This window comes from Scatophagus argus, chromosome 17 (genome assembly GCF_020382885.2).
Source record: "Scatophagus argus isolate fScaArg1 chromosome 17, fScaArg1.pri, whole genome shotgun sequence".
Classification (NCBI taxonomy): domain Eukaryota; kingdom Metazoa; phylum Chordata; class Actinopteri; family Scatophagidae; genus Scatophagus; species Scatophagus argus.
The window spans coordinates 7,190,126-7,206,472 of record NC_058509.1 but is presented as its reverse complement, the minus strand read 5'-3'; the positions used below and the strand labels follow the sequence as shown (position 1 = coordinate 7,206,472).

The following is a 16,347-nucleotide window of genomic DNA, read 5'->3' as shown; positions in this document are numbered from 1 at the left end:
ATGCACGTGCTGTGGTCGAAAATAATAAATTGCAATAATATTTGTACATTAAATATCACTAGGTCCATGATAAAAGAAATTGTAAGTATTAAATACACAAGCACACATATTTACTTGGAAAATAAAAATGTATTGACCAATCAAGGAACAGCATGTAATTTCCCTTTACAGTAACTGTTTTCCTGTATAAGGAAGCAGCAATCTGCTGGATGGAGCTCTGGATCACAGAAATGTCCAGCTGTATCCTCCAAGGCTTCTGCAGTAAATGAAAGAGATTAAAGATTAAGATACAGAAATCTCAAAATTAATATACCATATAGATATTTATAATTGTACTACTCATTGAAGATGGAGAGAAAAAAAATCAATAGTCCAAAAGGCTACAAGCCAAAGCGCTCTCCTACATGAGTAGTTATACTACTACTACTCATTTACTTTATTTAGTTCTCACCTGTGTCTTCTGCTGAACAGTAACTCCATGAGTACAGGACCTCAAAGTGTATGGTCCAGAAAGTAGTTCTTTCTGAGGGATGAGTCTGACTCCGAGCTTGTGGACAAACAGTCTCCTGTCTCAGAACTACAAAAGGGCCACACAGAAAAGGGAATGTTAACAAATCTTGTGCGGTTTCTGAGCATCAAAACAACCATCAACCCTGACAACATGACCAGAAAAACAGACTGTTATCATCTTTAATATGAAGTGCTAGATTTGTGATCTGATGCCCAGCTTTATTCTGGAAAAAACAATTAAAAAAAACCCCAAAACAACTTATAACTTGTTGCCAAAACAACTTTTTGACTTTGGGGAGTAAAGTGGTCATAAAGAGTCAACTAGGTCATTAAACACTATGATTTCTATATAACAATATAAGATCTAACAAATTTTAAGAATACAAACATGTGGAGACTTTCTGAGTGTTAGTTCAGATAATGAACAGTCTTACCAATCAGTCCCTTCCATTTGTGTGAACTCATTCACATGGATGGGAGGGGGGGGGCAGCTCCTTTACCGTCTGCTGACGAGAGGCAACATATAAACACAAATACATAGTTCGGATATGAGAAACTGTAAAGGACACTCCAGCATTTGATGGCACTTCAACGCAAAACAAAATCTGGGTCAACTAATGGACTTGGCTTTCTGCTGTAATACTGTGTTCTCTGTTTCAGTCTTACCTGTGCAAAATAAATACTGCCATCTTGTGGCACTGAGGGGTACATACAAAATTTTTGAGGCACAGCCATTGTTCCAGCATCAGTCAATTTTACCAACATTTAACTCCCAACTCCCAACTGCTTTTGGAATATTGTTGAGACAGCTCCTAAAGTAAACACCTGCCTATTAATCAACACGTTTCCAACTCAGATAATGACAAATAAATGCAGCGTCGGATAAAGGAGCAATGGATCGCTGGTCGTGCTGGTATGGAGCTGCAACCTCTAGTGGTGTAAGAGGGGAAGCATCCAGCACCACCCTCCATTCACAGAAAGTGTGTGAAGACAGCTGAGGTGATTTTTGGTGTGGTAAGCCAAGACAGGCAACAGGTGTTCACAGGGTTTGGGGGTTTATAATGCTTACCAAATCCTTGACTGTCTGCCTTCTAGCTGTTTAATCCAGTTATTTAAAAACAAACAAACAAAAAAACAGCGATCTGGTTCTTTAAATTGTGCATGACTTTTCATTTGGCTCAAGGGGAAAATATGCACTATATATGTGAAGGATGGAAGGAGGATCAAGGAGGGCTGTCAAAACCCCAGAAACATAACACAATTAATTTTAATATTCCCAATGAATCTTCAGTCAACTTTAGTGACTTGTGTTCTTCATAGCCTGGAAAAAAAATCACAGCCCTACTGAATTAAAAAAAAAAAAGATTGATTTCGTTGTACAGTGAATTAGCAAGGAAACAATAAAAAGAACAAAGTATAATTACAGCTAGTGTTTCTCCAGTGATTACAAATGGCTACAGGAGAGGAGACAGTACTCTGTGCAAGGCTAGCTCACCCTTGAGTACCGTTCAGGTGAGTTCCTCATTCTAGTGGTGCCGCTCTCAATGCTTCTCCACCTAGGCAGGTTGGAATAAGAGGACAGACACCATGAAACAAAATACAATGATACCAAGGTACCAAAATGCAGATGCAGATGCTAGTAACATTTTTCTATGGTTAAAAAAAAACAAAAAACAAAAACTCTGACAGGTGATCACTTGCTATGGCAAGAAGGCACATTTTGAGAATTTTAACCCTTTGGATGGTCAGATCCTTGGTGTCTTCAAAAGGAGAGCACAGACAGTTGAGATGGTGTGCTGATTTTTGAAATAAAGGGGGGGGAAAAGAATTGGAGACAGCGCAGCATACAAACACAAATCCATTCAAAGTCAAATGTGTTGTTTCTAACTGTTGGAGAGGTGTCAGTATCAGGACCATACCAGTGCAAGTGACATCTCACCATTATTCAAGATTGCCCTTGTCTTTCAGATTTGCGTGAACAGACGTACACAGTGTATGCTTCAGTAGATGTCAACATGTGTTAAAAAACAGCATTTATGTTCAAACAGTGCTTTAAAAAAACTTCAGACAGTGGAGTCACAAGGCACAGGAAATCTACACCTGTAAAAATACTGCAGGTTTACCTCTACTACATTAATAGTGCAGTATTATACATTTCCTTGGCTGCATCCCCAAACTTCTTCTCTTGCTGGTTCTTACTGGGTATGCTATGAGGGAAGAGATAAAAATATAGACAGGATCCATGAGAGGCGAAGTGTAAAGTAAAAGGGCTAAACTACAGTGATAATTTTACTAATAAGTCATCAAACATCCGTACATTTTCACAAATGTTATTTATATGAAGCACTCAGTGGTTTCACTTCAGAGAACAGCAACTAGTGAGAGGAGGCTGAATCATACACTGTTTACCTGTGCACACATTTTGAAAGACAAGTACAATCTTGTATAATCGTGAGAAGTAAATATTACAATTGGGTCCTTTTATAGCTGGTGGTATTGCTGTAATATTCACTACACAAAATATAGATATATATATAAAGAGAGAGAGAGAGCAGCAAATGACTGTAGTCTGATGCTATATGCACTGGAAAATAAAGGGTTAAAATCCTGTTTAATCAGGTTATCATCCAAACACTTTCAAATTCTCTTGCCTTGTTGTGTCACTGCACAATTTCAGCCTTTCGTGATTATCCTTTGAGGTTAAAAGAAAAAAAAAATTCACTTGGAAAAGAAGCTCTTCATCCAAATAAGAGAATTTGACGTAAAATAAAAATCAAGTCAATATTGAATGACAACACTGAATTTGAGTATCTGACATTTGACTGATGCTCAGCTGAGTTTTATTGAAACGGAACAAACGTAAAAGTTATAAATACAAAGAACATCAGAGAACAAACTGCTATGGCTCTTAAGGTAAGCCAAACCAAATTCTATTGGGCAAGTTCAAAGAAAACATGGGAAGTTATGGTATCAGTTTAAAAAAAAACACAATTGGTCTACCTCTAGAAATGCTAGGCATACAATTCGACATTACAAAACTTTGATTTCTTCCTTCGAGTGGATTCTTTTCTCCACCATTGCAAAAAAAATGAAGTATGAAGCTCTAACCATATGCATTTATTTACAAGCAAGTCCCTAAGCAACTATGAGAAACCACAAATAAAGGGAGTACAAGAAGGAGAGGAAGGAAAGGGGGTATGGACAAAAACTTCCTGCAAGGCAAATATCATTATTTGATGTCCTCTCAGACTTTTGAGAATAAATGTCCACTTTTTTGTAAATGTTCATTGTTGGCTTTAAAAGAATCAGGAACAGAATGTAACAATAAAAGCATTTTGTGTGTTTTTTAAAGACACATGTCCCAATGTAACCGTAGGAGTAAGAAATGATTCACCACAACGGTTACGTTCACTTCTTCAGCCAAAAGGCTTTCCAGCCAATCATCTTGAGCCAATTCTGGGGTCTGTCCATTATTTTCTGAGATATATACAGATTATTTTTTCATGAGGGATGAAGAATAAAAAGTCAATCAAAAAAATTACGGCCAATCTCCTGTTTTTTTCTTTTTATTGATGTTTTTCTCTTTTTTTGTTGTCACTTTGCCAAATACCTTTTGGTGCATCTACTTCCACTGCTGCCCATAAGAATCCTGTGAAAACTCCATGGTGTCATTACTGTAACCATAGTTACCGGAATAGTCGGCCCCTTGCTGCAGGGGCTGCTGGGCGATGGGCTGGGACCCCCAGTTCTGTTGGTTGTTGGTCTGGCGGCGCTTGGAGTCAGGCTGGTTAAACACGTCTGCCTTCCTCTTTCCGCCGACGTTGCCTCCGCGATTGCCCCTGGCCCCACGAGGACCGCGCCCCCTCTGCGGCTGGAAAGGGGCTCCCCGCCCTCCTCGGCCACCCCTTGGACCACCGAGGGGTGGCCCTCTTTGGGCATAGCCGCCTCGGCCACGTGCCGGTGGCGCTCCACGGGCCCGAGGTGGCGGAGGTCCCCCCCTGCTGGGACGAGTACCACGGCCCCTCATGCTGTACACATCTTCGTAGCCGTAGTAAGGGTCTTCGTAGCCACCACGGTAGTCATGATAGTCGTAGCCATAGTAGTCATCATAGTAGTCTTCATATCCATAGTAATCTGGTGGATAGGCATAGCCCCCTCGGCCTCCACGACCCCTGCCTCGGCCTGGCGGGGGCATGCGTGGAGGCGGGTAGTAGTAGTAGTCATCATACCTGCAGTGGGGAGGATAGTGTTACATAAAATGAATTCCTTATGTGCGAATAACTTTGGCAGTTCACCAGTCACATGTCTCTGTCCCTCACCCTGCATTCCTGGTGGTCTGCCGAGCTGCTTGGCGCTCTTTCCTCTTCTTGTCTGGGGGCTTTGCCAGAACAATCTCAATTTCCTCTCCTCCCAGCTCTTTCCCGTTCATCTCCTCCATTGCCTAACCAAACAAAACAATTCATTACTGTAAGAGAATCAACAGATGTGTTTAATATCTTGTCTAAAAGCAAGACAAACCCACCTTTACAGCAGCATCTCTTTCCTCAAAATGGACAAATGCATAATCTTTTAATTTCTTAACTCGCTCCAGCTTTCCAAACTGAGAGAAGGTCTTTTCAAGAAGTTCTTCAGTCACTGCTGTGGCCAGCTTCCTTACAAAGAGCACCTTGACCTATGAATACACACACAAAAAAGGATGCTGTTACCTTGTAGAACAGAACATGTTTGCTGTGGTTTGAAGAGGAGGACATGATGCTTGCTAACCTTTGCCATGACTTCCGGGTCTGGCTCAGCGACAGGGTCAGCCCACTCTACAGTGACTGGATTCCCCCACACCTTGACCTTGCCACTCATTAGGCGACGCCGAGCCTGTGCTGCAGACTTGTGGTCCTCGTACTCGAGGAAACAGAAGCCACGGTTCTTCTTCTTGTCATCTGGCTGGTGATACAATATGACCTCTTGGAGACCCTCTGTAAGAAAATAAAAACAGCTCTAACTTCCAGTTGCCATGTTTGTAATCCTTTACAATCAATGATTTGTTTGTAGCAGTTACATATTTATATTAAGTTACAAATATGTTTGTGACAAAAATCCACACACTTGTGCATATGAAACTGACCTGTAACTTTGCCAAAGTCTTCCAATATACTTTCTCTTGTCTTGTTCTTTGGAATTGATCCGACAAACAGGCGATTGTTTGCAACAGATATACACACTCCCAAGTACTTGCCGGGGCGGATTTCATGGTTATCACACTGGGGAAAAGAAGAAGACAAAAACTGTGTGAAATATATTGTTAATGATAATCGTAATTGTTTTATGCATTTATTTAAGTCACACTGTTACCAAATGTCAGCAGTATTCCTTTAAAAACACCAACTGTTCTATGGTTTGTTTATTGCAATATTCTGCTGTACTACTTACAAGCTTCACGGCCTTTTGGGCATCATCCTTATTGCAGTATGTGATGAAGGCGTAACCTCTATTCTGTCCAGAGAGCGGGTCCATCATTAACCTGAGGTCCCAGATTGCACCTGCAGACTCAAAGAGTGGCACCAGCTCATCTTCGTACAAATCCCTTGGGATTTTTCCAACGAATACCTGATGAGGTAAAAACAGAAATTCAAAAGATTTTTGAATGATACTGCAGCACAAATCTTCATGTTTCACGTACAATTCAATCAGAGGCCTGGGAAAGAAAAATAATCACTTCTATACCTCAGTTCCTATCCCTGGTTGTGATCCTTTGAACACATCCTCGGGTGGGGGCCCTCCGTATTTTCTCTGCCCTGTGGTAACATCCAGGGTGTATCCTGTCCGCTCCAACAAAGCCTGAAAAACACAAAAAAAAACACAACATTAACTGAGCTTGACAGCAGAGGCATGTTTACATAACAAGCCACAACATTTTGTTTACCTTTATTTTTGCTTCATCGGGGCCTTTGGTGGACTCCTGTACTTTACTCCCTTGTTTTTCTCTCTGTCTGTAAGTCTTCATGACTCCACAAAGGAAAGCACTTTTATTCTACGTCAAAAAAACAAATGAGATAACACAGCTTGTAACAACCTCCATTAACATAAAACAAAGAGATGAACAGATGTGAATCCATCCATGTGATTACCTGTACATGGGACAGGTCGCTCTCTTTGAACTGCTGCAGCACAGTAAGCGCGCCCTCTTCATTGAATTCCCGCAGTGCATCAATGGCCCTTTCGTCTAGGTCTACATAGGCAACCAAGCCTACAATTACAAAACATCTTCAATGTCTGGCTCAGCCACTGGAGAGACCTTTAATACTCCAGCACAACACATTTCACAACTGCTTCAATCAAAACTCTCGCCCACCTGTCTGGAAGATGTTATCTAGACTTTCTGCCACTTTCTGGGGCAGCCCCGCATCAATGAGCGTCTGGTAGTTCTCTGTGTGTGTTGTTGTCACATCCATGGGCTCTTCCTCCTCCTTCACCGGGGCGGAACTACCGTTCACCTCAGCGGCAGCCATTCTCCTCTAATATATTGCAGAAAAAAACCCCATGAATTCAAATATACGTTTTAATAAAGACCATAACTGAACTTCTATTACTGTTGTTGAACGCATCGTTTACAAGCGGATGAATGTAATCTGAAATTTTGGCTAATGACCCATGTCATTTTAAAATCATTACTATTAATAATGACAAGGGATATTTCTAATGAGGGTAACGTTAGCAAAAATCTAATGGCAACCTCACTGAATGTTGTTTGATGACTGAAATGGGCGTGAAAACGCTCAGGTACCACAATCCGGTTACTTGAAGAAGCCACCGTCCCGCCCCCTTCACATGCCTGCTAGCAAGCGAGGTGGTTACATTTTATTGTTACATTTACGTGCTTATTGGGCAAAAGCGATTTCTACGATCGGATGCATGTTTCAAATTTCAGAGCAAAACGGACCTCCGAGATGTTTCCCTCATCTTGAGCTGACAGCAATATTGGTCACTTTGCTGGCTAGCTAACGAGCTTATACGAAGGCCTCGCCGTGCAGACACCTTTCACAAATCAAACACACGCTCCGTGCAAGGTGCAAACAGATAGTTAGCAGAACTTACCAGCCTAAATCAGGACACTAACAGTAAAGTGTGATAAAATATGAAATGATTAACTTGTCGGCCCAACAAAAATGTCGAATATGAAGAATACGTTTGAGTCTAACGCACGAGACAAATTTCCAGACAGCTACGGTCTCGTCGTCGGCTCGCCCGAACAACGCCACCGTTCAGGAATCATCGCGAGATTTGGAGGAAGGAAAACGCGCAGTGGGGCGGTTGCTCTTCTTCTCTTATTGTCAAATTGAAACCGGACCATTATCGCACACCAGCGCCATCTATATATTAAAGGATTCTCGATGGAGAAATACGCTAAAACCGATTTCTAGGACGTTTTCCAGATGTTAGTTTGTGTTGGTTACGGTGTTCCTGTTCGACCATTAAATTGATCTGCAATTTCATTTCACTGAACGCTTTATATAAGCAAACTGAATGCATGTGTTGTTTGTACAGCTGACATTTAAACCGAGTTTGACTAATATGTCAATTGCTGGTTACTTTCTCCAAAACATTTTTATAAGATGTGCCCAATAACTTACCATTAATTGTTTTCTTCTAGGATGAATGTATCAGTTGTCCAAGCAGCCTCATCGAACATCACAACATATTCAGTACTTTTATATTTAACCTCTATTTAGCCAGGTTTTGTTGTGAAGTTTTAATTTTTCCAAATTTTTGACTTCCAAATATCTTCAGTGACCTTATTTTTCAGTTAGATTTTTCTACAAATAATTTCCCCAAGTCTGAGATCTATTTTCAAATTCAATGATACCTCCCTGGACTTTCTGTTTATATTCTTTATTCCTTCCTTTCAAATTTTGCCCCATCATCTGCAAAACATGGCTTAACAAGATCTGGACAAACGTGTTTATATTTATGTCTATACATATCATTAAATCACAAAATCAGCAGCCCATTCTGGTCCCAATCCAGTAAATGAAAACAAGCACCTCAGCACCATTAATTATCCAACCACAGAGCTTGTACTTTGACTGGAACAACTTCAGCTCAATAAAATTCACATTTCTTTACACACTGCATGTGGGCTTAAACAGTTATTCAATGCACAAAGAAACAGCTGACACTTTGAAAACAAAGATAACAAACAATACACCACATGCTGTTCAAAAAGTGAGCACTTTATTCATACAGGACCTACTTGACCAGCAGTTATTCAATCAATCATAATCATCGACTTGGCAAATAAAATGAACAGACTCTCAGAAAGAGAAATGATAACAAAGTTTAATCATCATGTTTCAGCTTTCTGATTTTGCCCTTGTGGCGATCAATCTCCTTCTGTAGGCGCTCAATCTCCTTCTTGTGATGCTCAATCTCCTCTGTATGATGCTTCCTCAGCGCCTCCATCTGCTCCTTCTCCTTCTGCCTGCAGGTGGAAATAAAGTGAATGGGAACTGGGTGAAAAACCATGTGGAAATAAACAAAGACACGGGCATGACTCCATAGCTGTGGCATGTTTCTCACCTGAAGTACCGCTCCTCTTCTGCTACCTCTCGCTTTCCAAATGCACCTCCTGCCTCCCTCACAGAGCCTCCTCCACCTCCACCCTTGCCTGCTCCCTTGCCTAACTCCCCAAGCTGGAATAAACAGAGGGAATCTTTTATTGTAACAATTTACATATTCCTAATTTTATACTTTTATCAACTGGAGTATAAAGTATGAAGCAACAAGCTCTTTAGAAAACCACTTCTGAAAGACTTGGCGAACCACTCTGATGATTTTACAAATATATAACTGCTACTAAACATATGCTTTGTCTATTAATGATTTACGGAAACGGTACATTTATTTGATTGTGTGTGTCATTAGCACTGACTTTATATATCGATGGTCATTACATAACACTCCTATCCAGCACCACTGCAGCTCTTTATATCACAACTAACCACATGATCAGCCATAAGAAACATGCTGCAGTCTTCACGTGCATAGGTCATTATTTTATAACTATGTCTTTGGAAAAGTCATGAATGAACCCGTACAGTATGTAACTTCCCAAATTAGCGACTAGCTAGCCTCGCTAGCTTCACAAGGTTTCGTTCGATAGAAAGCTAATGCTAACATCGAAACGTCGTCTGTCAACACTTCACCACAGTTTACCTGATCAGATGCCATTCTAATCTGAGAGGTGATGCATCTCCTTAGGTTTGCTCTCAAAAGAAACCTTGACATTATCGGATGTTATAATGCAAACAGATATTATTGAGAGAGGACGCTGCTGTTTCTACTGTTTGAGCAAAACGCGGAAATTTGAGACAAACGTAGAGTTCCTGACCAATTAATGACCCGTCCCACTCTACATCTGATTGGCTAGAACTCGTTGCCAGGGTTGGTTATGTTTAGGTATGAGGACAGAGATTGGTTTAGAATAATGGCAAAAATGTCACGTAAGCCAATTAGAGCCAGAGTAGGGCGGGCCATGCCTTTGCCTTTCTGGAAAATAATGTAAAAAAAAATCGCCACATGGGCGTGTAGACGTCAGCCTCCGGCAACTTTAGGCTCGTTGCTGTCACCATGCGGTGAGGGAGGAGAGCTGCAATCTTTATTTGCGGTGGGCTCTGTCAAAGTTGAAGATGCTATTTTCGCTGTGCTCAATGGTGAAGACAGTCAAAATTATTCTTATTTGTTTATGCTTGTTTGTTTGTTTGTTTTTTTTAAATTCACATTCACATTCTCACGATTGTGAAACTGGAATCATTTTTTTTGCTAGAAAAATAAAATTATGTCTGAAAATATTATCAAAATCGTTGCCAGTTAATTTTCTGTCAAATGACCAAATGATTAATCATTACAGTTGTGCATGTATAAACTGTGAAGTAAAAGTAAGATAATTCTCTCTGAAATGTAGTGCATAGAAGTAGTAAGTGGCATGAGAAGAACAAAAGAGCAAGTACCTGAAATTTGTACTGAAGTGCAGTACTTGAGTAAATGTACTCAGTTACATTCCGTATTTGGATGTGCTCATGTGACAGCACAAGAAACAGTCAACAATTTAAGTCTAATGTATTAAAAAAAAAACATCACATCTGTACATATTTGATATTGCAGTTTGGTGTCTTCTACTATGTGAAATAACTTTGTTCTGTTATTACAGGCCAGTAGTTTCCTGAACACATCATTTGGTTATGCCAATTGCTATCAAAGGAAAATAAATTTGTTCCTGAACCTACATAAAATGTCATGATTCATTTATTATTTTGAATTGCTTGTCCGTCTGGTAAAAATCACATTTTGTACATGTTTGACTGACCTCTGACTGACTCAAAGATAGATCTACATGGAATTCAAAGACAGGCAAATGAAGCATCATGCAAACAGCGGAAAAATGTGGAAACACATAATTGTAAACCTGTCTGATGCTGATACAGATGGTTACTCATGTTTTGCAACAATACAAAATACAAACAGATTTCCCCTCCTTTGTGTTCACTTATTTTTATCTATTGATCAATCTTAAGAAACAGCCCGGGTCAGACTAATTCATTTCAAGCTCATATTTTGCAGCTACTGTCTACAAACCAAATGCCAATCTGACATTCTTTGGCTGCGACCTTATTAATCAAAAGAATGAGACCCAGTGCTCATCTCTCAAGTGCTGGATGACACACACTCTGCAGCACAAAGGGAGGCTTTGCACAGTGAAAATGAGGTGGTGGGTGTTTAGTACAGATGAGTCATCATAATGGAGACCCACTGATGAAGAATCCTCCCTGCCAGACAATGCTCAGCCCAGCACAGTGTTGTATGAGCTCACCATCCCTGACATTCCCCTTTCATCCAGCAGAGTTGATGGTCAATGAGCAAGTGTAGGCGTGGTGCTGCTAGTGACGTGCTGCATCCTGGCAAGCTGTTCAGCAATGACCACGATGACCTGGAAGCTCCTATGAAAAGAAAAGCTTACAAACTTGTTCCGTCACTATGTTCTATAATACAACACCTCATTTTGTAAATATGGACAAAGGAAAGAAAAAGGAAGGAAGGTATTAAAGCTATAGAGATTGTGCAACAGACCAGAAACAGGGTCAGTTAGAAAACCTATGTGTGGTTTAGCATGGAAGTAAAGAAGGTTTCTTACTTCTGCACGTTAGATTTGAACACTCAGGGGCACATTTGGGTCCTTACTTTATACTTTTCCACATCATTAAAACAGAAGTGCACAACTGAGGTAGTAACACCCTTGCAACAAATGGTGGCAGTACGCTCTCAGACAGATGGAAAGCATCTGCTGCATATTGCAAAAAATATGGATCAAACTACCGTTCATACAGAATTTAAAAGAATTCCTTCTTCTTTTGTAATGGACAATAGCAAGTGCTGCTCTCATTTTGTTTCGAATGAGGACTGAGTTTCATATAGAACAATAAATACAGCGGTGCAACATCCACTATTGAGCAGAGGGCTCCAGAATTCACAGAGGTAATTGATTCAGCTGCATTAGTTATATAACTGTCTCAGTTATAACAAAGCAAAATAACGAAGACATTGATAAATCTTTCAAAAAGGATGCTATGAGTAATGATGGGAGTATACTTGTTCCTAAATGTAACCTTGTCCTAAGTGGATATCCATATGAATGCAAAATGACCTCTGAAGAAATGTTAAATAAGGCTGAATGGGGCTGGAAGTAATTTTGTTATGTCTGTCAGAAAATATAAGCTACTGCACTGAAGCAAACTGAACTTTGACTGCTGTTTTTGTGTGCGTGTCCGTGCATGTTTCTCTTTGGTCATGTACGGACTTCCGGTCCACAGGATACAGAACAGCCAGTTATCTGGATCCTTTCAGAGCTGCTCACCTTGCCGGCTCAAGTGTTGCCATAGGAAATAGTATCCTGGCAACAGCACAAACCTGAGCAAAGACAAAGTAAGGTCATGCAGACCAGAAGATGTGGTACAATGCTCCTGTACGAGCAATTCATTTTCATAACCTCTGCTTGCAAGGACATTCAATACAATTTTGTCATAATATCCTTTCATAAATTTTTGCATTATTATTCCAAATGACATTTAAAGTGAACTCACTTTATATTTGCATGGCCCTATTTAACTGTCTTTCATAAATCCGCATGTTTGGATGTCATACATATTGCTTATAATCTGCCTCCTTGTGCCTGCGCACTATCAATAATAGCATGAAATAATGCTTTTATCTGATATTGATTCATACCTCTGTGAAAAGGCATGATGATATACCTCTAGGGATGTAACTGAACCTTTTGTTCAGGATTTCAACACGTATTTCTAAGGTAATAGCATTTTGTTGCTATGGAATCAGTTTTGTAAGGCACTGAACTGACAAATCTATTCCTTTCCTAGAAACTTCCATTTTATGGAACACATTTATGAAACCTTAAATAAACATTCTGACAACAGGCATTCAATTGCATTTGAATTGCAAGGTTCAAAACTGCAAGCTATAACATTTGGAAAGTAGAAGACTAGATTGTTACTTAAAAAATATTTAGTCTGATTGGTTTCCTTTAGGTGTATTCAGCTTATCTAACTTTCAGAATCTGCTGCTGCTGAAACTCTGTGCTGCTAATAGCCTGGATGCTGCCAGCGTTGCTACGTGACCATTAGGATTGATAAAAGGTTTCAGATTCTTTGTGGTCTGTGCAGTTAAAGTCTTCTCGCCAAGAAACAGCGGCAGGCTTGCTTACTGGCAGCATGGCAATACTTAAAGGGGTATTGACTCACTTGGCAAACTGATTGCAATGTGACGGGTACGTTTAGCCAGTCATTTTTTAAAAATACTGATGGTACATCACCTTTTCCCTAACCAGACAGCACACACTTGGACAGCTCACTAACAGCTGCATTATGACGTTGAATGTTTGGTTTGAGTTGTTATATTGATAATTGGACTCTTTGTACGATCAAAGGGATATTGACTCACTTAGCAAACTGATTATATTGTGAAGGGTGTGTACAAATTTAGTAAATCATTTTTAAAAATACTGATGGTACATCACTTTTCCCAAATTGGACAACCCAGACTCAGTTAGCTCACAGCTGCATGGTGATGTTAAATCTTTGGGTTGAGTCATTATATTGATAATTGGACACCTGGATGGAACTATCTGGAATAGAGACACCTGCCTATACAATCATGTATAAGCTATACTAATATCAGTACGCTGATATGCTTGAAATGACATTGCTAACATGATTATTTTTAGCAAGTGTAATGCTTACCATGTTCACTGCATTAATTTACTTTTTAGCACTAAACATATGTCATATGTGCCTGTTTTACATGTCTCTGTAATATTTTGCAGCCTTGCTATTGATTTGCTCACTTGCGACCACATTGAGCCATTTTCCAGGTTCCAGCTGATTTTTTTGTGCAAAATGTCCTATACACTTCAATGGGGAAGCCATTTGCATTCCATCAATACCAAAGCTGCTCATTAGCCTCCCCCAGTCCAGTCAACCCCTGTGGTTAGCATACAGTCTGAAAGTAAGACGAGTGGTAATACCCTCCAGGCAACCACTCTCCAGAGACTGCTGGCATTTAGCTATGACGCACAAACACAGCTGCAATCCACCACATCTGGTTTTTGTCATTCAGAGGTAAAGGAGGGGGTTCATGGCACTGTGATTCTTTATCAACCCCAATCAGGAGGCAAAGTACAAGAAAAGAAAAAAGGTATGTGTGTGAAAGAGAGACACCAATGTGTTTGTACTGGTATGTTTAAGTGCTTATTTCAGGACAGAGAGAGAACATATCAGTGTCTGCAGCCCTACTCTTCATTCCCAGTCTGTGTGCTAATTCCCACAGTGGGCTGTGATTGTCTCAAATATGTATTGACATTCAAGAGAAATTCTGCCATTGGAAACAGACAAGCCGGGGGGGTTCAGCGTCTCACAATCTTGCCTTCGGATCTGTTACGCTCTGAAAGTCAAGAGTATTATTTGAGCTGAAGGACACGCTGTGCCACAGCTGAAAACAATGGATGCAGCTAATCTTCAGAGAGGAAGTTTTGCTCCACAGTAATGACTTGAAACCAGCACACTTTTGTAGCAAACACAGCACGACCCTGTACCTTCAGTGAACACAAAGCACTCAGTTTTTGTTAGGATTGTCAGAAAGGTCTTAAAACCTGTGGCTGTACTTAATTGTTTGAATAACAGTATTGTAAATTTTAAACTCATGCTTTCAGTATTAAAAAGAGATCAATATAAAACCCATGCACGGAAAGAGACACATTATATAGTTTAATCGAATTCAGTACCTAAAAAATTACTATGGTTTCAAATCAGTGAACAAAACAACACTAAAACTAACCTTCAAAAAAGTCATGTTTTCTGCAAGAGAAAAAAATTCACCATCAGTTCTCAAGCATAATATAATATAATATAATATAATGTAATATTTGATCTGCTGAAGAGGATCGTTTGATTAAAAGCTCTACAATGGCTGCTAAATGGAGCTGGTTCTTTCCAGTATCTCAGGTACAGTCTCCATACAATGTGATAAGATGCTGATAGCAGCACCATATATATGCTGGAACAACATGCAAAGTTTATTATATGTGGCAATAAATAATCACGCTAAATCACGGTAGTAAAAAAAAAAAAATCTATCAAAGTACAAGAATGGTGCTTATCCTCTTAGTCATCACATGACCAATGTATGTATGTATGCATGTATGTATGTATGTATGTATGTATGTATGTATGTATTAATAGTTTTTGTATCAATCCTCTTCCTGTATTTCCTTATATATATGCAGCACATTATGCCTTTAAAAAATGAAAAGGTTATTCCCTCACTAGATGGTAGAGACTGAAAACAGAGCTAAAAGAGAGTGAATAGTGATTTACATCAACCAGTTATTCAATTATTATAAGTTTAAAATCTTCAGATTGTATTATTGTAATATCTGAAAGGAGTAACATACTGTAACATAACAGTATATTAGTTTATAAATTAAAATGTTTTGTATAATGTAGTCAAAAATTTGGAAAGAAATGAAAGGTTGTCCTTGTAGCTAAGGTGCAAATGTTATTCAGACATAACACAAAAGATAGTAAGTTTTCTCCCTCTCTTGTTCATTTCCTCAAGCTGCTGAAAACAATTCAGATTTGACCTTGCTGCTTTACACTTGATAATTATAATCATTTCATGTACTGCTGACAGTCATTAAGAAAACACTGCTGCCTCTGGGAAAGAAATGATGTCTCCTCTTTTCGTCCTTTCACTTATCTTCGGGAGTTTAAAGACCTTCTCTCCTTCGCCCATCTTGAGAATTAGCATCTGCTGTTTCTATAGCAACAGCCTTCAATTAAGAGACAGCCAGGACCTCGCTGTTACTGCCAGCAAGGTGCTAATTGATACTGGATTTCAAGTCGGGGTGTGTGTGTGTGTGTGTGTGTGTGTGTGTGAAGGGGGGGTTTCATCGACAGCTTTAGGATGTTATTAGCAGTGGTTTGTTGATGGCTACACACACACACACACACACACACACTGCAACAGTATATACTAATTATTTTGGTGTGATTTGTTAACGGCTGATAAGAGAGAGAAGCAGTATTCTTATACATACATACATATGAGTAAACATGCAACAGTCTAAGCTTCTTTGTAGCTGCATACAAGCTCTTGTTCGTGTGTGTGCATGTAAAGAGAAGTGAGTGAGATGAGGCAAATGTGTATAATTCAACTTTTTTTGGGACTATGAAGTGTTAAAATGTGTGTGTGCACTTTCCCCTCATTTTTCTGTGTGTT

At 39.6% G+C, this 16,347-nt stretch overlaps 2 protein-coding genes across 10 annotated transcripts; both read right to left on the bottom strand.

The window, feature by feature from the left end:
• Window positions 1-109: 109 nt before the first annotated feature.
• LOC124074517 (heterogeneous nuclear ribonucleoprotein R) lies at window positions 110-7,797 on the bottom strand. Of its 9 annotated transcripts, XM_046417525.1 has the most exons (17): window positions 7,708-7,797; window positions 7,600-7,616; window positions 6,857-7,019; window positions 6,633-6,751; window positions 6,428-6,535; window positions 6,229-6,342; window positions 5,935-6,111; window positions 5,630-5,765; window positions 5,275-5,480; window positions 5,033-5,182; window positions 4,830-4,951; window positions 4,201-4,739; window positions 2,634-2,717; window positions 2,006-2,066; window positions 945-1,831; window positions 452-577; window positions 110-256 (listed from the first exon to the last, which is right to left on the bottom strand). In XM_046417525.1, exons 3-13 carry the CDS (start codon window positions 7,011-7,013, stop codon window positions 2,644-2,646), a joined length of 1,902 nt encoding a protein of 633 aa, XP_046273481.1. In that variant the 5' UTR covers window positions 7,014-7,019; window positions 7,600-7,616; window positions 7,708-7,797; the 3' UTR covers window positions 110-256; window positions 452-577; window positions 945-1,831; window positions 2,006-2,066; window positions 2,634-2,643. The 9 variants fall into 9 exon arrangements, with proteins under 9 accessions (XP_046273481.1, XP_046273478.1, XP_046273477.1 ...); XM_046417522.1 differs by having other exon boundaries at window positions 945-1,013; window positions 2,245-2,717; window positions 7,600-7,782; XM_046417521.1 differs by having other exon boundaries at window positions 7,600-7,782.
• A 917-nt stretch (window positions 7,798-8,714) lies between these two features.
• Window positions 8,715-9,912, bottom strand: atp5if1a (ATP synthase inhibitory factor subunit 1a). The gene is made up of 3 exons (XM_046418554.1): window positions 9,718-9,912; window positions 9,082-9,194; window positions 8,715-8,983 (listed from the first exon to the last, which is right to left on the bottom strand). The coding sequence occupies exons 1-3, from the start codon at window positions 9,787-9,789 to the stop codon at window positions 8,842-8,844; spliced, it is 327 nt and encodes a 108-aa protein (XP_046274510.1). The 5' UTR covers window positions 9,790-9,912; the 3' UTR covers window positions 8,715-8,841.
• Window positions 9,913-16,347: the final 6,435 nt, after the last annotated feature.